We start from the raw sequence: 21,171 nt of genomic DNA on the forward strand, positions 1-21,171 counted from the left end.
AAAATATGAATTTTGACCACATAAAAACTAAAAATTAACAAAGATGATTAAACCTATGAATTATAGTAGTACTTAAAAATATAACAAAAATTATAAATTCGGTTAACGCTCTGCTTAACAGGCTAGCCCTTTTTTTTTTTTTTTAAAGGTATTGGCTCAAATGACCCGATTAAGCTCATATCCTCATTTTCCTCAGAGCCAGCTTTAGAATTAAGCGGGCCCTAACTAACTCGGCCCATCTAATCGGGTCCAAATTATTGGTTTTAGCCCAGTCCTTACTCAGTCTGGCTGCAGCCCATAAAACTTCTCTCTCTTTATCTTGCAGTTTTGTATCTTGGCCAATGCCGTCGCCCGTAATACCCCACCTCCAAGGTCTTTCCAGCTTCACGGGATGTATGAAGAGCTATCCAAAACGCATAAAGCGGGTCGGGTACACCCCACCGTCCGCATTGGCCGAAGTGCGAAGTGCATGGTCTTCACTTTTGCGCTCAACACGCTAGGGTTTTAGAAGCCAAGCCGGGGTTTTACACATCTTCCTCTTTCTCTCGGTCTTAGAGATCTGAGAGTCAACTATCTCCTCTTCCACTTCCTGCTAATACTTGTTCGATCTTGCTTGCAATGGCGACCATTGCTCCCCCAGTTCCTGGTTCAGCAGCTGACGCTAGTGCACAGAAGAAGGTGGAGGAGAAAGTTGATTACCTGAATCTTCCCTGTCCGATTCCCTATGAAGAGGTCCACCGTGAAGCTCTCAGTCAGTCTCTTTCTTTTTACTTTTTGTTATTTCTGATAGTAAGCTTGGCATTGCTCAGTTCTTTTTCGGATCACTGAGAATGGGAGAACCATGCTGATTGGCCATATCAATTTTTTTCCGAGTTATCCGTATTACTGCTTTTGGTAACGTCCATGATGACGGAAATACTGAAGCTCAGACTTATTTGTATTGATCATTCCAATTGCATTTCTGTGCAAGTAGCAAGAACTGTATGTTGAAATAAAATGAGGGGTGTGCTGAAGCTCGATTTATTTATTTATTTGCTATATTTTTGGATGTAACACTTGAATATATGTGTGCTCGTGAGCAGTGTCTTTAAAACCAGAGCTCTTTGAGGGGATGCGCTTTGATTTCACCAAGGGACTTAATCAGAAGTTTTCTCTTAGTCATAGGTAATGCTAGTATGAAGTTTCATGATATTAATTATTGCGGCTGTCAAGTTTTGTTGAGTTTGAGTATAGTCTTTTTTCTGCTATTTCAGTCTGTTCATGGGGCCTACCGAGGTTCCTTCTCCATCATCAGAGACCCTTAAAATCCCTACTTCTCACTATGAGTTTGGTGCGAACTTTATTGATCCTCAGGTAAGCTGCATTCTACACCCTTTACTTTAGTGGTGGTATTCTTTAAATGACCCCCAGCGGATGATTTTCTACAGTTGATGCTTTTTGGGAGAATAATGACTGATGGGAGGCTAAATGCAAGAGTCAAGTGTGATTTAACAGAAAAACTCACCTTAAAGGCCAATGCTCAGGTATGCTTGTTCAGTCACACGATGTTCTATGGGCTTAAAAATGTTTGAAAGTTTGACGTCCTCAGTTTTGTACTGGCACCCGCACTGGTTGCATAATTGTATTATATCTTTTCAACTCCTCTACAATTATTAGAGGTTGTTACTATTTTGATGGGCTGATTTTGAGTTTAAGGTTTTAATTGAAAATTATTGACACCATAAATAAAGTTTGGGGCCGTAATTAACTGGGATATTTGCACACAAAGATTTTGGCTACCAACAACCTCAGTTGCTTCCCCCTTCTCAAGCTTTTTTGCTTTATGTTTTTCTTTCTACTTCGGCATTACCTGTTATTCCTCATGTGTTTGGACAGCTTACAAATGAACCACATATGTCTCATGGGATGGCCAACTTTGATTATAAGGTGAGCCACTATTGCTTATTACTTGTTTATTATGGTCCCGCTTATGTCTAATGAAACATTTCCTCTTTTAGTTATTCTTTTTTAACGTCCAAGCATGTCTGAGTTTTTTCCATGGGGAAATGAACAAACCTTTATATTTTTACAGGGAACAGACTATAGGACACAGCTTCAATTTGGGAATGGAGCCTTATTTGGAGCAAGTTATATTCAGGTAGAAGATCTGCTTGTGTTGTGTATAAATTTAGTCCTTTTGTTTTTTCCATGTTTGAGTAGAGAAGGCTTTGCTTAAAACAATAAATAACATAGGATGCATGCAAAATTGCAAATAAAGAATATGAAGAATTTTATAAACTTGGGTTCTTTTCCTTGAGTCTGTTAAAACAATGATAACAATGACTGATTATTTTAAAATGTTCCATTTTGTATTTAGAAGGATACTAATTGAATTGTGCAAGGGTTCAATGTAGGAAGTGATGCTATGTAAACATGTGAGCTTCTGAGATAAGGATGATGCTCCTATAAGTCTAATGGGGTGCCCAATTTCTGGAAATAATAAATGCAACATTTTGGTTCGTTTTGATAGAAAAATACTATTTACGTAGTTAGAATATGGAATTACTGTCAATAACCTCGTTTATCACAAACTGTTTAGCCCAACCTGCTGCATGATTCGGGAGAATCAGTTGTTTTATGTCATCGGGATGTTTACTGAAAGCGTTGACTGTCTTCCAGAGTGTGACACCTTATTTATCATTGGGTGGAGAAGTATTTTGGTCTGGTCAACATCGGAAGTCTGGCATTGGTTATGCTGCTCGGTACAACACTGATAAAATGGTATGATTGCTGAGGGGCAGCCCTACCTTATATTATTTGCAGTTTCCTCTTACTTCATTTGCATATCTTCTTATATTTACATTTCTTTATTCTCTCACTTATGTATGACTTATTTTCTTGCTCTTTTGGTTGTAACTAGTTTGGCTTTGAATTGATTGAACTTGTCCCACGGGCGCCATTTATCTATCTTCTAGGATATGTCTCTATTAATATTTTGCAAGTGTTTTTGGCGTTCAGCTGACACATTAATAAATCCAATGACTTGTTTTCGCTTAAGACATTGGAACTGTCCATTGAACGAATTGACTTGTTTTCCTAGAAAACAGTATGAATGATTTAACTTGCTTATGTACATGCAGGTTGCTACAGGGCAAGTAGCTAGCACTGGAATGGTTCTTCTAAGCTATGTTCAGAAGGTTTCTGAGAAGGTGAGCAAATCAAAATGCAGGAGAGCATTATTGTCTTCAACTCAGTGTTTCTTATACAAAATATATTTTTCAGGTGTCTCTAGCATCAGAGTTCATGTATAATTACATGTCAAGAGATGTCACAGCTAGCTTTGGTTATGATTACATTCTTAGACAGGTACCTTTGCTTTTCTGGCATTTTCACTCATGTAACCAATTAATATAACATGGATGCTGCAATTTCAAACAGTTGTGATAATTATTAGTATGTTAGTTAAATTGTACAGCTTTGCTTTTCCTATGATATTGGCAGGAACAGAGTAAAATTTTTAATTTATTGAGGCAGACTCCTCATCTAGATGTTTTCTCGATATAACTCCTTTACAGAACTCTGAAAGCTTGGTGTTAGTTTGATTGATTATTTCCATGATAAAGTGGGGAGGAAGAGATTTTGAACTGAATTTCAAGGATGCATTTGCTGTAGGAACATAACGGCCTAAGTGTTTGTGTGCAAAAAAGACATTCCAATTAAAATGATTACTTGGTCTCTCAAAATCAGAGGGGATTGTACTGCCAAGGGTGTTATTAAGGGGATAATAACTGCTTTAAAGGAAGTATGCTATCTGGTTAGCCATTGGTTAATCTGTTGGTGTCAATCTCCTATCTTACCTCAGTTTTTCTAGATTATGCGTCTTAGTTCATTTATTGATGTTATCTATGGTTAATGAACAAGGATCAACTGCTGGGTTTTAGTAAGGTCCATTATTGGGTAAAATTACTCCCTGTGGTCCCCCTCTTTTTTACCCGTTGCTCCCTGTAGAGAAAACGTAGAAGAAAGAAACACATAATTTATGGTATGTGGCTGTGGAAGTGCATGAGATGATACACCTGAACCTCAACCTGTTTCTATACGATATTGTGATGTGAAATAATAAAATGTTACAATTATGTGGATCACAGTGTGGTCAAAGGCTGTTTCCTCATAATTTATGGTTTTGGAATGTTCATTTGAGATTTCAATAGTTCTGGTAACGATTGCAATTGATTGATTTTTGGCTTCTGAGTTCATTAGTTGACTGAAAAAGTCTGTTGGATGTTTCTTTGGGATTGGCTATGATTATAAATTTTCCATTCTTAAAGCACTCCCTCTGGTCCTATTTATAAGCTTTAAATTTGAGAATGAGTGTGGTCTATTTTATAAGCTTTAATTTAGATTTGTGTTAATATTTAATGTGTTATTTTCAATTTTTCCCTTAATTTACTTTTTCTCCTTTACCAGCATTGCTCTTATCACATTTTTCCACATATTCTTTTTCATCCTTTTTTCTCATTTATTATAGGGATATATTTGGGAACAAAAACATATTTCTAACCTATTTATTATTTTTGACTAATTTTAACTAATTGTTCGTTATCCACGAATTAGTTATTTGAAGCTTATAATAAGGACCGAATGGAGTAGTATGAAGTTGACTAGTATTCAATTTTTCTTGTGGTTGGTATAGTGCCGCCTGAGGGGAAAGATTGATTCCAATGGCACTGCCTCTGCATATCTCGAGGAACGGTTGAATATGGGTCTCAACTTCATTCTTTCAGCCGAGGTAAGACACCATTGCTCCTTTCTGCTTTGAGTCTATGTGAAATGGGTAAAATCCTAGGTTTGGTGGGGGCTATCCAAATAAGTTTTAAGTTGTTGATCTTATATTCCTTTGGACCATTTCTTGCTTAGTTTCTGCCTTTTTCCTTGACATATTTTCATTTATATGCAGCTTGATCACCGGAAAAAAGACTACAAATTTGGGTTTGGTTTGACTGTTGGAGAATAGATTAGGAGGACTGGAAGATTTTTTTATCCCTCATTGCTGGTGCCAGCGTAGCGGGCTTTCTTGCTTCTTTTGATCTGATTTTTTTCTCTCGCTTTTTTGAAATTAGAGAAAGGAAACTGAATGCGGAAAACATCATATATGTGATCCCCAACTTGCTGCAGAAAATTGAGTAGTCATATATCTGTTTGGAACAGGGGCCGAAGACGAGTTTCTATTTGGATCCCGTCTAGTTCCCCTCTTAGGGCCTGTAGAGCGATCAGAAATTCAAAATATTAATAATGCATTTCGTGATGAGATTCATGGCTCCCGTTTTATGTGATGAGATTCATTTTGGTTATTGCCTTTGCCTCTAGTGGTGTGGTTATATCCCACCTTTACATTCCTCAGCTTTCCAAGGTGGCAGTGAGACCCCTGCTCCCAGGATGTCATGGGTCCAATCACATCGCATGTACTGATTGGTTAAAATGGTACTGATATTTGTTCCGCTTTTACATTTGGTAAATTTTATTCTCTTATTGGGGATTTTCTCCTGGCTTAACTGCTATTACTTGTAAATATGGCAGCGTTCTTTATTTTTGTTCTTGATTTTTGTGGGGAAACTTTTTTAACAAGCGCTGTTATGTTGCCAAATTGAAAGAAGTGGTTGATGATTATTGTCGATATAACAATGATGTTAAAGGGACCACAGGTGCAAGCGTTTTACGCGTTCCTTCTGGTTTCTCCAGAGAAGTAATTTTGAATTATCATCTCAAAAAAAAAAAAAAAACACCACGTCACGCATTAAAGGTGAAAGTTGGGAAAAAAAACAAAAAAAATTCAAGTCTTGTGCTTTTTTCTAATAGTCAAATGAAAATATAATAGAACTTACATTTTGTGGTTGTAGACGGTAGACTGCACGGTAATTGATAAGTGATTAATTTACAACCTCCAATAAATAATTAACTCCCCAAAAAGTTAGTTAATTATCCCCTAATTTCCTTTGCCGTTATTCCCTTCTTCCATGCTACCAGTCTTCTTTTTTCCTTCTTAGGGTTTTCTGTAAATCTAATCCAATCTTCCCTTTTATTATTTTGGGAGCACATCGCCTTGTTGTTTTGTTCCCCAAACACCTATTTTGGGCTTATGCTGACCCAACAAGGATCCGTGGGTCTCGACTCCAAATTGGAGCCTCTCAATGAACGGTCAGGATACATCTTTCGATCCTTCCATCCGCCTAGGCCGTCAGATCCCTTTTGTTCGGTCCCTCATATGCCCCAGCTTCGGCCTGTTCGGAATCAATAGCCCGTCGAGAAGGATTAACCGATTAGCCACAATTTTTGGCTACGTTAGTTTCCCATCCCTTTTCGATGCTCATGGAATTCATTGTTTCTCGTCTTCGCTTTTCAAATTTCAAATCTTCCTGAATCGTTCGAGTAGCGTTTGCTTTCAATCTCTTCAACGAGAGTCTGCTGTTAGTTTTTGTTTTATTGTTGCACATTGATGTGTTTTTTCTTCTTATCGTCTGTTAAGGGAGTAGAACTCTAAAGGAGCACTATTTGTCGTCCAGTCTAAAAGATGAAGGTATGCAAATGTCTGAGGTTCCCATCTTTGTTAATTCAGTATGATTTTTATTTGTAATGCTAGAATGTTTTCGCTTCTCCAGTTCAACATTGCGAATCCCACCACCGGGTGCCAGAAGAAGCTTGAAATTGATGATGATGCTAAACTGTGAGTGAAACGATTTTAAAGCGTTCGCTTGCCTTTTGATTTAATTCTGCTTCTCGTTCTAAGCGAAATTGGGTTGGCAAATATATTCTTAATAACTTTAACTGGTAACTGCGCCCCATTGACTTCTCAAATTGGTTTGTTTTCACTTAAATACGACATCAGGCCGTAAGGGGAAAAAAAAAGGAACCTTAAATACGACAAAGCTCAGACGAACTTCTGCGGGTGTTAAATAAAACATTGACAACTCTTCTCAGGGCCTGTTTGGTTTGAGGGGAAGGAGGGGTAGGGAAGGGGAGAGGAGGTTTCATCCTCACCTTGTTTGGTTTGATTAAAAAGGAAGGGAAGGGAGGGTATTTAATGATCTCTTGTTTGGTTCAGGGAGGGGAGGGGAGGGGAGGGATAGGAATAATCAATTTACCATTTTACCCTTACATATTAGTTTATGTTTTTTATTGACATACTACTTCCGGTTCTAATTATAAGACCCAGTTGACTTATTTGAGGAGATTAAGGAAGTAAGTTAAATTAGTTATTTGTAATAAATAAGTGTTGTCATTCCTAAAATATCCTTGCTAATTAAGTGTATTGGCTGCATTAGAAGGACTATCTTGGAAAAAAATGCATAAATATAAGAGAAAAAATAGATTGGGATCTTATAATTAGAACCAAACAAAAAGTCAAACGGGGTCTTATATTAAGGACCGGAGGTAATATTATATAAATTAATTTACAGCTTAATTTAAATCATATAATTTAATAAAAATTCCGTCTTATCATGTTAATATGTGTATTAAAAAATTGGTATAGTAATTTTTTATTCTAATTAATATAATAATATATTTAAAATAATCAAATTAACAAATTTTATATGCTCTAAGAAAAATGAAATTTTATTTTCTTTAGGCTATCTTTTTTTCCAGCTTTAAAGTATATTTAATAAATAATATATTTATAAAAAACAAATAATTTTATAATATTATAATTTTTTATTTAAATAATTTTTATAATATATTTTTAATTATAATAATGTATATATTTTTTATTGTTTTACTTAGGATAATATATTTTTTATTTGAAATAAATATTATAATAATATATTTTATTGGTAGAAGTGAAATACTAAAAAAACTATAAGGGCATAATGGTCCAAAATTTTGACTCCCCTCCAAAAACCCCCAATTTGGAGGGGAGCCAAGATGGAGGGAGGGAGGGGACATTTTAGCTTCCCTCCCCTCTAAAATTTTTAACCAAACGAGGAGAGGGGCTCATTTTCCCTCCCCTCCCCTCCAACCAAACAAACCCTCAAAGAAAAAAGAATCTCGCTCAAGTTTATTGATGTAACCTTTATTAAGTCTGACATTAATTCTTAAGATATTCTTCTTCATGGATGAGGTCCGCACATTTTCTGTGCATCTCAGTGAACTATGCAATTGTGTTTCGACTGAGCACAATGTGTGGTTGTAACTTGAGTTTTAACATTAATCCATTGCAGCCGAGCATTTTGGGACAAGAGGATATCAAGTCAGTGGAGATGCACTGGGTGAGGTAAAAGCTTCTACCTTCTGTTTAGGGGTGTTCACGGGACGGATCGGGACCGGGACAGACCCGTCCCGGTTCCGTCCCGATGAACAGTAACGGGACAGATTTTCTGTCCCGTGTCCCGGCCCGTCCCGGGGTTGTCCCGGTCTCGGTCGGGACGGGACGGATCCGGGACGGGACCGAGACGTCCCGAAATATTTTTTTTTAATTTTTTAATATTTTTTTAATATTTTTTTTAATTTTTTTAAAAAATTTTCATTTTTTTAATTATATTTTTTTGAGCTTAAATCTTATAAAAACATCTTTTTTATTTGTTTGGGCACTCTTAAACAAAAGCTCAAAATATTACATATAATAGTTATTAAAAACTCTAAACAAAAGCTTTTAACACAATAAAAACTTGCTAAAAATTCTAATCATCAATAATCTCAAATCATTAACAAATATAAAAACTCTAAATAGATATATCCATAGTTCCATACAATAGTCTCAAATCTTAAAAAAATATAAAAAAAATGATATTATATAAAAAATTAAAAAAATTAATTTTTTTTTTAAAAAAGGGACCGGGACGGGACGACCCCGTCCCGTGTCCCGTCCCGTCCCGGTCCCTTTTTTGTCCCGTCCCGGTTTGTCCCGTCCCGAAAAATTTCGGGACGGATCCGTCCCGTCCCAATAAGACCGGGACCGGAACGGGCCGACCGGGACGGGCCGGCCTTGAACACCCCTACTTCTGTTTATAGTTTGTCTTTAATGATATTGAACACAATCATTGATTATTTGTTTTATTATTGATTGTTTACAGGAGTTTAAGGGCTATGTTTTCAAAATAACTGGAGGATGTGACAAACAGGGTTTTCCAATGAAGCAGGGAGTGCTGACTCCTGGCCGTGTTCGTCTCTTGCTGCACAGAGGTTAATGTTCTATACATGTTTTCTTTCTTCTTCTTCTTCTTCTTCTTCTTCTTCTTTTTTGGTTTCCTTTTGCTGTGCAAATGATGATTTTTTTCCTCCTTCTGTTTGACTGAACAGGAACTCCTTGCTTCAGGGGCTATGGCAGAAGGAACGGAGAGAGGAGAAGGAAGTCTGTTCGGGGTTGCATTGTCAGTCCAGACCTCTCTGTTCTTAACCTGATTATTGTGAAGAAAGGTGAGAGTGATCTTCCGGGATTGACTGACATTGAGAAGCCCAGAATGAGAGGACCGAAAAGGGCTTCAAAGATTAGGAAATTGTTTAATCTCTCCAAGGAGGATGATGTCCGCAAATATGTTAACACGTACCGCAGAACCTTTACAACCAAATCTGGTGAGTCTACTGTGCTTTATTTGATGTCTGATCATGAACAAATTAAATCTTTAGTATGGATATTTTGTGATGATGTTGCTTAATATTTTACAGGCAAGAAGGTGAGCAAAGCTCCCAAAATTCAGAGGTTGGTTACTCCCTTGACTTTGCAAAGGAAGAGGGCAAGGATTGCAGACAAGAAGAAGAGAATAGCCAAGGCCAAGGCAGAGGCCGCTGAATACCAAAAGCTGCTTGCCAGCCGACTGAAGGAACAGCGTGAGCGCCGCAGTGAGAGTTTGGCCAAGAGGAGGTCTAAGCTCTCTGCGGCATCTAAGCCATCAGTTACTGCTTAATCTCTCATGTTTAGTCCTCCGTATTGGTTTTGATGGTAAATCAGTTAATGAGATGTCATGGTAGATTTAGATGGATTTTATTTTTCCACAGTTTGGTGCTGATGGGAAGTTCACTATAGATCAACTTTCTTTTGAAGTTTTAGTTAAATTTTGTTGCCGCTGGCTTCTGTAGTTGTTGGAAGCTTGACATACAACAGAGCTTATTCTTCTGGAGCACAGTACTAATGTGGAAGCACATTGTGCGTCAACCCTGTGAATTCAAGTCTCAAAACGTGGAATTGTTAGGTCTCCAAAAAAAATTTAAAAAATAAATCGCAAATATCGATTCAGATATAAAATAAGAAACTACAGATGCAAAGTAAATCTGCGCATTTTCCGTAGATTCCTCCTGAGCCATAACTTTAAGGGTTGCGTTAGGACATAGGAAATGGCATCTCTCCTGTTCTGAGATAATGATTTGCCAATATTCCTTTGCTAGGCTGCAAGATCTGAGGACATGGTTTAGGTCTTCCGAGCCCTTTCCGCAAGTCTCACATTTTGTTGCTGGCCATGTGCCTTCTCACCCTTTCGCAATTAGTGAGCAATTTGTTACTTAACACAAGCCGAAGGAAGGTTCTAATTCTTTGTGGCCTTTTCCGCTTCCATGGTAGATCCCAATGCGTATTGTCTTCATTCCAATAATTTGCTCTACCTACCTATTCAGACATCACGAGATTTCACCCAGCGGAATAGATTAAGCCGGGGGGAAGATGCTCAGGATTTGGTTAACAATGGCTGCAGTAGAGATTTATTAATTTACAATTAAGTGAATTGATATTTATAATTTATGTTTTAGAAAAAAAAGATGTCAGGAATCTATTGTCATATATTCAATCTCTTGAAATTTTATTGTCGTTCAGTTAGTGGTTTAGATTCTTAACTATGCCAGTGTTAAAATTAAAGCTGTTCACGGAACGGATTGGGACCAGGACAAGCCCGTCCCGGTGAACAATAACGGGACAGAAAATCTATCTTATGTCTCGGCCCGTCCCGGTGAACAATAACGGGACAGAAAATCTATCTTATGTCTCGGCCCGTCCCGGGGTTGTCCCGGTCCCGGTCGGGACGGGACGGATCCAGGACGTCCCAAACCTTTTTTTTTTTTAAATTTTTTTAATAAAATCTGATTTTTTTTAAATTATATTTTTTTGAGCTTAAACCTTATAAAAACATCTTTTTATTTTCTTTTTTATTTGTTTAGGCACTCTTAAACAAAAGCTCAAAATATTACATATAATAATCATTAAAAACTCTAAACAAAAGCTTTTAACACAATAAAAACTTGCTAAAAATTCTAATCATCAATAATCTCAAATCATTAACAAATATAAAAACTCTAAATAAATATATCTATAGTTCCATACAATAGTCTCAAATATTTAAAAAATATGAAAAAATGATATTATATAAATAGGATAAAAAATTAAAAAAATAAAAAGGAACAGGGACGGGACTGGGACGGGATGACCCCGTCCCATGTCCCGTCCTGATCCCTTTTTTGTCCTGTCCCGTCCCAATAAGACCGGGACCGGAACGGGCCGACCGGGACGGGCCGACCTTAAACACTCCTAGTTAAAAGGAAAATAGAAGCTGCGTGTGTGCATAACTGATGCATCTGGAAATGCATTTTATCTCCGAAAATTTTATTTGAGTAGCACTTTGTCTGTGACTGAATTTTATTTATTTGGGTATGGAACTGCAAAGACAACTTTGTTGTTGCTTTTATATATATTGAAATGAAAAGAAAATTTTTGGCCAAAACAATGAAAAGAAAATAGTTTCTTTTTTAATTATGTATAAAAATTCGTGTAACATCTTCTTATGGGATGAAAATTAATATTTTATGAAGTCTCAAAATGACAAAAACAATAAAATAAAAAATTAGAGTAAAATATAGGAAAAATTACACAAAGGTCCCACATAAGACAATTAATTCATAAAAAGTCCCTGGAAATTCCAAAATGATCCCTAAGTCCCCACGGACCTGTGTGTAATAAATTAAAATTATGAAATTACCTATTTACCCCTATTAATTTTATTGCAGTAATTTATTTACAACCTCAATAGTGGCTGTTGACAACCCGAGGAGAAGTGATTAACAATCTCGGCAGTACTCCTGACAACTCACTCTGTGGGATACTAGGGGACACTGCCGAGGTTGTTAACTACTTCTCATTGGGTTGTCAACGGCCACTGTTGAGGTTGTAAATAAATTGGGGTAAATAGGTAATTTCACAATTACAATTTATTACATACAGGTCCCTGGGGACTTGGGAGTTATTTTGGGATTTTGAGGGACTTTTTGTGAATTAATTGTCTTGTATGGAATTGAGTGTAATTTTCCCTAAAATATAATGACATCTTCTCTAATTTTTATTAATTATATAATGCCAATTCCGCATTATTTTTAATTTTTTTTTTTTTAAACTTCTACATTACTTTCTTGGATCTCTTTTTGCCCAGAACTTTCCTAGACCTAGATGATACCATGGACCTACACATGCACACACAAAAGGGCAGTGTTGGCCGAAAAAATTTTTTGAGTAAGACTTTTATTACTGTGTAAATGAAAAAAAAAAAAGGCAAGTTTTTTTTTTTGGGCTGAGGATGCTGCTCTGGTCGGCCATTTACCAATTTGGGTTTTGATTTCTGAACCGAACTTCTATGGGCCTTGATTTGAACTCTGGGCTCATTAGTGGGCTCTTCCAGCCGCATCATGAGTTCCAAAAGACAACGTTGTGTTAGAAGCCAGGGGAGACTATTATGGGCCTGAAGCCCAAGACACGTTATGGGCTCTGAAGCAAATAAGATCGTCTCTGGGTCTTGATTTGAACTCTGTGCTCAATGGTGGGCTCTTCCAGCTAGAATCATGAGTTTGAAACGACAACGTTGAGTCAGACACCAAAGGGAGATCCATTATGGGCCTCTAGCCCACGTTTTAAGCCCAAGGGTATTATGGGCTCTGAACCGAATAAGGTCTTCTCTGGGTCTTGATTTGAACTCTGGGCTCAATGGTGGGCTCCTCCAACTGAGTCATGACTTCGCAACGACGACGTTGAATCAGAAAGGGGGATTATGGGCCTCAAGCTTAAGTTCTGACCTTATGTGAACGGTTAGGATTCCGGTTCCCATCTTCTTGTCAATCTGAGTCGTTAGATCACGTGTCCTCATCCCAAGCAGTCAAGCTGTTCCTTACAAAACCCTAGTTTCAGACCCTGCTCAGTTTCTCTAGCTCGCCGAGAAAGATTAACGCTAATTTGAGCTCCGTAAGTGTCCCCTTTGTTCTTCCTCTCCACAATGTGTTTAGGATTTCTGGTTCTTTCATATTCGATCTGATAGTTTCAAGCTTCCTAAGTTCTTTGTGAAGCGGGTTTGCATTTAAGTTTCTAAATCGTGGTTCTGCTGTTCAATTTGAGTTTTTCTTCTTCTCGTTTTTTTCCCCTTAATGTTTTTATCCTTCATATATTTCGTTGAATCTACTTTTCCTCCTGCTTATATGGCGATGGGATGTTTCAGCTAGGGCAGAGCTGGGTAGAGATCCTTTAGTTTATATAATATGGATGTTCAGATTGATTTATAATGCTATGATAAATGGATTGTTATGATTTTTTTTCCACTTTCTCTTTTGGTTTTAGATATTTCATATTTGAGATTGGAATTTGGTTTTTTTCGGCTGCCCATTGATGCGTTTTTCTTCTTATTTTAGTTTAAGAGAGTAGAACTTCTGCGGAAGCACTACTCGTCATCCAACCTAAAGGATGAAGGTATGTGGATCTCTGAGGTGCTTTATCTCTCCGATAATGACATGGTCTGTAATGTTAGATTCCTTTCAATTTTCCAGTTCAACATTGCCAACCCCACCACTGGGTGCCAGAAGAAGCTTGAAATCGATGATGATGCTAAACTGTAAGTGAAAACATTTTGAAGTGCTTCAGTGCTTTTTATAGAATTATGCTTCTTGTTTAAGTAAAACTAGGCCGTTAATTTCTCCGAGAGTCCTGTGTCCATCTAGTAACTTCTTCATCAGCATGCCAAGATGCCCTAAAGAACGTAGACGGGCGACTTCAAGCCTTTGAGTCATTGACTTTTCAAATGAATGCTACTGTATTTTAAGTGGGACAAAACATTGACAAATTTCATGAGGCATTTCATGTTCGCTATCATGTTCTTACATAATTAGGCATCATAGATGCTTCAGAAACCAAATTTCGTTGCATGTCATCATTTTATTAAAGAACCTAATAGCAAATACATAATTAGATTTGCTCATTGCCCATGCTTCTTAGTGCACTATGCAGTTGTATTGTGAATGACCTTGATGTGTTTCTCTTACATGGTTTAAACATTATTCAATGGCAGCCGAGCATTTTGGGACAAGAGGATATCACAAGAAGTCAGTGGAGATGCACTAGGGGAGGTAAAATTTGCTAACTTCTGTTTGGAATTTTCCTATTTGAAATTGAATACGATGTTTAATTATTTGTTGTTTTGTTAATTATTTGCAGGAGTTTAAGGGCTATGTTTTCAAAATAACTGGAGGCTGTGACAAGCAGGGTTTTCCAATGAAGCAGGGAGTGCTGACTCCTGGACGCGTTCGTCTCTTGCTTCACAGAGGTCAATGCTTTATGTATCATTGGTTTTTTGTTTCCTTTTGTTTTGTGTAACTGCTGACGTGTGGTGTTTCTAGGAACTCCTTGCTTTCGGGGCTATGGCAGAAGGAACGGAGAGAGGAGAAGGAAGTCTGTTCGGGGTTGCATTGTTAGTCCAGACCTCTCTGTTCTTAACCTGGTTATTGTGAAGAAAGGTGAAAGTGATCTTCCAGGATTGACTGACATTGAGAAGCCCAGAATGAGAGGACCGAAAAGGGCTTCAAAGATTAGGAAATTGTTCAATCTCTCCAAGGAGGATGATGTCCGCAAATATGTTAACACGTACCGCAGAACCTTTACAACCAAATCTGGTGAGTCTACTGTGCTTTATTTGATGACTGATCATGAACAAATTAAATCTGTAGTATGGATAGTTTGTGATGATATTGCTTAATATTTTACAGGCAAGAAGGTGAGCAAAGCTCCCAAAATTCAGAGGTTGGTTACTCCCTTGACTTTGCAAAGGAAGAGGGCAAGGATTGCAGACAAGAAGAAGAGAATAGCCAAGGCCAAGGCAGAGGCTGCTGAATACCAAAAGCTGCTTGCCAGCCGATTGAAGGAACAGCGTGAGCGCCGCAGTGAGAGTTTGGCTAAGAGGAGGTCTAAGCTCTCTGCGGCATCTAAGCCATCAGTTACTGCTTAATCTCTCATGTTCAGTCTTCCATATCGTTCTTGTAGGATAAGTGAGTTATTGAGGCGTCATGTTAGTTTTAGATAGACTTTATCCTTCGAGTTTAGTACTTTTTGCGGAAGTAAGCTATATAATCAACTTCTTTTTGAATTTTGTTGTATTTTTTGCTGCTGGATTTTCGTTGTTGCAAATTTGATACAATTTTTCATGAGTCTGATATTCTGATCCCGTTAGAAGATAGTGGCGTGATTAATAATAGGGATTGAGCTACTTGCGTGACTACAACCGTAGCATCAGGAAACACAATTTTATCAGAGTCTGGCATGGGCATGGCGACTTGAGTAGTGGTCAACACGTTCGAAATGATAATATTCAACAGACCATTAGTCCATTATTGAGCTTGAAGGCCTTATAAGAAATGCTGCCAAAACTCTTATTTTTATTGCCCCCGGCGAAAATAACAATTTAAACAGGGTGAAATGGGATTTTAAAACCTATACATCTGGCGAGCTTATACAAAGAAGGTGATGCCATGGAATACCATGTTTGTTGAGTCATCTGGGTTTGAAGGTGCAACAACGTCTCCGCTTCGCTACTGAGCTGCACACGAGAACTGAGAGAGTATTCTCTGCAGTCCAAAGGCGCGAGTAAAGATTAGAGCTGTTTCAGAGCTCTCATATAGCCTTCGTACGCCCCTGGGGAAGATTCTAGGTAACGATTGATGAAGTAGGTGCCACGGTGAGCATCAATGGCCTTTGTAGTTGGGGGGGGGGGGGGTTCCGAGTTCCAACTTACAAGGATCATTAAAGCAATTTGGGTTTTGGTGGCACGTTAGGCCCCAATACGCCCGCAGGTCATGTCACGACTCATGAGCATCATTGAAAGTTTTGAAATTTGTTGGCATTGAACAAGAAATAGATGTTCAGGCCACCCTTCGCAGATATCATTGAACAAGCTAGGATGTTAATGAATATATACTGGGTATTACTATTAATTTCATGTACAAAAAGGTTAACTAGTATGCTGATTCTTTAGCTGGATTGCCACATAATTGCTCATGTGACTCCCCCCCCCCCCCCATACATCTTCTACCAACAGCGAAGAATAGTTACGGTTAAGGCTGTTAACAAGACGGGAAGGAATTTCCGTCCCGTGTCCCTCTATCCTGTTTTTTTTTTTTTCTTTTTTTAAAATACAATTTTAGGTATGAATTTTTTATATTATAATGTGTTTTTTTATTAGGTTTCTAAAGATGAAAATATTATTAAAAAATATTATGTAAAAAACTCAATTATATAATATAAAAAAAGTGTAAAAATAGTACTGTATAAAAAAAATACCGCAAAAAAACAGTGTAATAGTTTTATGAATTATTTTATTGAGAAAAAAAATTTTATTGTGATAACACTGCATCTGCAACTTAAGAGCTGAGAATCACTATAAAAAATAATTATTATTAATAGATAATTAAAAAAACCCAGAAAAGGATGATTCCATCCCGTCCCGAATTTTTTTTTTGTCCCTTCTTGTTCCATCAAGTTGAACACTCCTATTTACGGTGTGGAAGATGAAAAGAAGACTTCAAATAAATTTACTTCATACACAAAAGCTGAAATTTAAGCTTTTAATCACCTGCTTAAAAACCACGAGCTTCCACTTTTTGCATCTTTGACCAACGTATTACTGTAAGACGGTGGTGAATGAAAAGATGACGAGAGAACATGTAAATTTTTTTTTTTTAAATATGTATCGATTGTATTCCTGAAAGGAAAGTTTCAAAAGCATCATACTGTGACCGAATTCATAAGGGAAAGAAAAGGGTTTCAAAATGCCGTTTACTTTAAGGTGGTTAGCCGACAAAGCTTTCAACTTGTTCAATTTTAATATTTTTGGGGAAAAAAAGGGCAAAGCCTAACGTTCAGCCACAATGAGGCCTGCAAAAACAATGGGGAAGAATGCATGAACAAATTTTTATTGGCGACAAGGAACATAAAACCTAACCCTAACTCAAAAGACAACTTTAGAAATTCAAAGGGCCTGACAAGGACAAACTACACACTGTTTGTTGATGCCATGTCTATGTTCACATGTCCCTTATCTTCGTATCTACCAGGATATGTTTGGTGAGAATATATAGATGTTTGTATTATTATCAATAAAATTTAAGATAATATAATAAGATATAAACATTGCAATTTATTTTTTTAAACCCTGCATAAGGTTTAAACTTAGTTATTATTCAATAACTGTTTGCTAAAATAGATCTCATGCAATTCATGAAGTTTGAAATGACTAGCAATGTATATGATTTTTTTGTAAGAATCTAATTGGGATCTTATGCTTCTCAATTGAAGATCTCAATTGAAATGAATTCAATTTCTCAACTCAATTTTTGAATTGGTTTTAGTCTTAAATATAAAACCTATTTTTCATATTTATCAATTTTTTCTAAATTACCCCTCTGGATACTCCCTCAACCATAATCAAGTAGAAAGGGGAGAGGAGATATTAAGAAAGATGATTATGGTCTTTTAGGAAAAATGTCACTTTTCTTATAATTAACCAACTTACCTAACTTTCCTAATATAATCAAATTAGTTAAATGAGTCTTATGTTAAGGATTGGAGGAGTATGAGCTCAATTGATTTAGTGTGAATTAGGAAAAGTGGTCTGACGTTTGTTGAAAGATATTAGTGTAAGCTTTTAGATAAATTATGAAATAGTGAAAACTAAATGACTAGTGGTGGAGTGAAGAGTGGGATAACAAATATTAGAAAAGGGGAAATGGGAATGTGAAATCCAGTTGTAGGGAGGGCCAAGTGCATGTGCATGTGCAGCAACAAGACCCACAAGATTTGGCTTTTTAATAAGTTTGTGGGGACACCAAATCTTTGTTATTTCTATTCTCTTCATTCAACCTTTTCGGTTTTCAACTCATTTCTGTCTCCCACAGTCAAAGCCCTAACATGAATTCTGCTTGCTCTCGTCTCTCACTGGATTTGCATCTCTTCACCAAAGTAACAGTTAGGTATGTCTACTTCTACTCCCCCGGCCGTAACTACTTTAGAATGTAATTTACATTATTGAGTGAGTTTTATATTTAAAATCAGAGAAATAAAATTTTTTTTTTATCTGGAAAGTACCACATCACAACACCCACCAATTGTTCCTTATGAATATTAATAAAATTGTTGCCATGCCTGTAATTTAATCAGGGACGGTTTCAAGATTTTTTTTTGGAAAATAATTTATTTTCTACCCAAGTTTTAATATAATTGAATAAAGCTTAAAATAGTACTATAGAGATAAACACATAAATTTGATTAACATAATGGGTGTGGCATCATGATAATTGCAAATCAGATTGGATAAGGACAACGATACTTGGATATATTCTCAAGGATCTCCAAAATTTAAAAAAAAATCACCGCACAAGAGATTGAGGAAACGTTGAACGTGGAAAGCTATATACATAGAGTGCTAGATAGAAGAAATAAACGGCAATTTCAAATGAAATTCTTGCTATATAGATTCAAAGTTTCCACATAAGAACATCAATTTAAATTGTACTATTGCCCTTATGCTGTACAAGCTCACCCTGTTACTTTTCTCATAGCAAGAGAATCTCAACCTCCCAGCTGTTGAATTCAATATGGTGAATAGTGGGGTTGAGTTTCCCTTAAAAGGTTTCAACTGAACTTGTCCAAAAAAATGGTGAAAAATAAAATCACAGAAGAAAGAAAGACAGAGGAAATGTGATAATAACTTTAGGAAATCAAAACGAAAGGTGATCTATGAGGGATGGCTTTTCTTGGGCGTTTTCTTGGAATCACAACCTCAGCTCTCTCATATGGCTCTGCCTCAGAGATTGATGACTCAGTTTCTGAGTTCTGATTATCATTCAGAGAATGGTCAGAAACTTCTGGTTTTGGAGAATTGATTAATTTTGGCTCCGCTGAAATCACTGAGATCTGGAAATTGCACATGATTCGAATGAAAAAATTGTTCAGATTCAAGAAAAGTAAGCAACACAATTGACCGCACTTGAGAGTATCGCAGTTACCTTGCATGATATGGAACAGAAGCAATTACGCTCATCTTGTAAATGCTTTCCACATTCTTCACAAACACCTCCTGACTTTGATTTGCTCGACGGTTTGGTATCTCGGGATAGGGATTCAGGAGTACTTACATCAACAAATTTCTCTCTCTTTGATGGTTTGGTACTCTTTGATGAAAGCCGAGGATTGAGATGTATGATCTTTTCATTATTTGATATGTAGGTCTGCCGAATCACATCACCATTGTAAGGAAACTATGCTCATCAATCTCAAATTCAAGTGAAAAGCTTGCTATGATCGTGAAAGTTAGTTTGCTGAATAAGACGTACTCAGAGAGAAATGAACATCAGTCAGAAAACTTATTTCATAGATTTCCAAATCAGAAAATTATCGGGCAGAATCTAAGAAGGATAGACACCACGCACGATAAAGTCTAAATTGTGGAAATATAACTTTAAGTATCATCTCATATCTTATAGGAGTGCTTATCTATGTGTGTAGATACAAATACCACGCAGCTCTTTTCAAATGTTCATGCTTCATAGATAGAAATTCGTTTCATAATTAATAGGATAAAAGATTTCTGATGTAAGCTCATTTTGGCAAATTTAGCTCATTGAATTCAACAAATTAACATACCATTGATGTTTAGGAATGCTGGAGAAGAGATACATTTATCTCTTAACATTAGTCTCACCCAACCCATAGATACATTTATACCCGATTCTACAACTAATTGGAGAATAATTTAATTCTACAACTAATTGGAGAATAATTTAAGTTAAGCAAGTACAAAATCAATTTCTTTCTAATAATGAATTAAAAGCTATCTTGTGTTAAAACAGAAGAAAACCTGAATTCTTGAGGAGTCAAAATACTTCTGCAACTCTGAATGGCGAACAACATCTTGGTAAACGTATTTGTATATCTGAATCCTTCTATGGAGGGTATGAGCTCCCTTGCAATGCCTGCACAAGCTAAGTTCACAATCTATACAGAAAACATTCTTCTCATTATACCTAAGGTGTTGATGATCATCACAATGGCCAAAAGTGCTATGCAAGAGAGTTCTAAGCCATTCTGTGCTCTTCTTTTCCTCAGGTAATAGAGTGTGTCTCACCTGCAAAATTCAACAATTTTCCCCAGAAGGAATTAAAAGAATCCAAGGCAAAATACAGTTCAAGAATCAAAGGGGAAAATTCCAATAGCAAGCCTTCTCCTTCGTCAAATCACCAGATGGCTGATTTGTTTACACACAATAACCCAGTTTAATTAAACCATAATCAAGATAGCCAGTAAACTCAGTTTGGAAAATTCATATTCCCCTTGACTGACACCGAGTAGATGACAGAAAAATCACTCCAATGCACAATACAGTTCAAAAATGAAAAACAAAAATTTTAACAAGAAGTCATCTTCCTCGTCAAATCAGCAGCAGATGAATTTGAGTACACTCTATCTCAGTTCAAACCTTATTCAAGACAACCTATAAACTCAATCTTCACAATTCATATTCCTCTTGACAGAAACCAAATTGGAGACAGAAAATCACTCCAAGAAGTGTAATTGATTAGTGTTAATATCATATTCAAGAATCATAAGCGCAGTCCAGCCAGAAAGCTCAAAACATGGAAATGAAGTCAAATAAATAGAATTAAAATTGAAAAAAAATGCAAAACCGATGAAGCCCATCAATCAAAGAAGAAAGAATTCTTTTCGTGTTCTTACCATCTCTGGAGCACGATTTTGATTTCAGAGAACTAATAGAGGCGGCGGGTGGTTGATGAAGAAGCACAAAACCGAGAAGGCTCTAGTGTGCAGTGAGAAGTTCAAAGGCAAGAAAAAAGCGAGGCATATAGAAAGAAATATGGGGTTAGATTGATAGCATTATAAAGAGAAATGCAATAATTAGAGAA

At 36.8% G+C, this 21,171-nt stretch overlaps 3 protein-coding genes and 1 pseudogene across 3 annotated transcripts; 3 read left to right on the top strand and 1 right to left on the bottom strand.

Annotated features, from left to right (window-relative positions):
- The first annotated feature begins 493 nt into the window (after positions 1–493).
- LOC114724849 (mitochondrial import receptor subunit TOM40-1-like) lies at positions 494–5,307 on the top strand. Its single transcript, XM_028911298.1, has 11 exons — positions 494–751; positions 1,083–1,164; positions 1,254–1,353; positions 1,428–1,523; positions 1,876–1,926; positions 2,072–2,137; positions 2,659–2,760; positions 3,120–3,188; positions 3,262–3,345; positions 4,673–4,768; positions 4,937–5,307. The coding sequence occupies exons 1-11, from the start codon at positions 619–621 to the stop codon at positions 4,991–4,993; spliced, it is 936 nt and encodes a 311-aa protein (XP_028767131.1). The 5' UTR covers positions 494–618; the 3' UTR covers positions 4,994–5,307.
- A 1,018-nt stretch (positions 5,308–6,325) lies between these two features.
- Positions 6,326–9,875, top strand: LOC114724882 (40S ribosomal protein S6-like; annotated as a pseudogene).
- Positions 9,876–13,144: 3,269 nt separating this feature from the next.
- Positions 13,145–15,450, top strand: LOC114724881 (40S ribosomal protein S6-like). The gene is made up of 7 exons (XM_028911336.1): positions 13,145–13,180; positions 13,621–13,678; positions 13,756–13,820; positions 14,274–14,331; positions 14,420–14,528; positions 14,602–14,874; positions 14,968–15,450. The coding sequence occupies exons 2-7, from the start codon at positions 13,673–13,675 to the stop codon at positions 15,204–15,206; spliced, it is 750 nt and encodes a 249-aa protein (XP_028767169.1). The 5' UTR covers positions 13,145–13,180; positions 13,621–13,672; the 3' UTR covers positions 15,207–15,450.
- A 3,248-nt stretch (positions 15,451–18,698) lies between these two features.
- LOC114724889 (uncharacterized) lies at positions 18,699–21,123 on the bottom strand. Its single transcript, XM_028911343.1, has 4 exons — positions 20,984–21,123; positions 20,109–20,375; positions 19,258–19,479; positions 18,699–19,165 (listed from the first exon to the last, which is right to left on the bottom strand). The coding sequence occupies exons 1-4, from the start codon at positions 20,984–20,986 to the stop codon at positions 18,962–18,964; spliced, it is 696 nt and encodes a 231-aa protein (XP_028767176.1). The 5' UTR covers positions 20,987–21,123; the 3' UTR covers positions 18,699–18,961.
- Between the last annotated feature and the right edge of the window lie 48 nt (positions 21,124–21,171).

This window comes from Neltuma alba, unplaced genomic scaffold (genome assembly GCF_004799145.2).
Source record: "Neltuma alba isolate B1F8T4 unplaced genomic scaffold, ASM479914v2 tig00012201_pilon, whole genome shotgun sequence".
In the NCBI taxonomy this organism is placed as follows: domain Eukaryota; kingdom Viridiplantae; phylum Streptophyta; class Magnoliopsida; order Fabales; family Fabaceae; genus Neltuma; species Neltuma alba.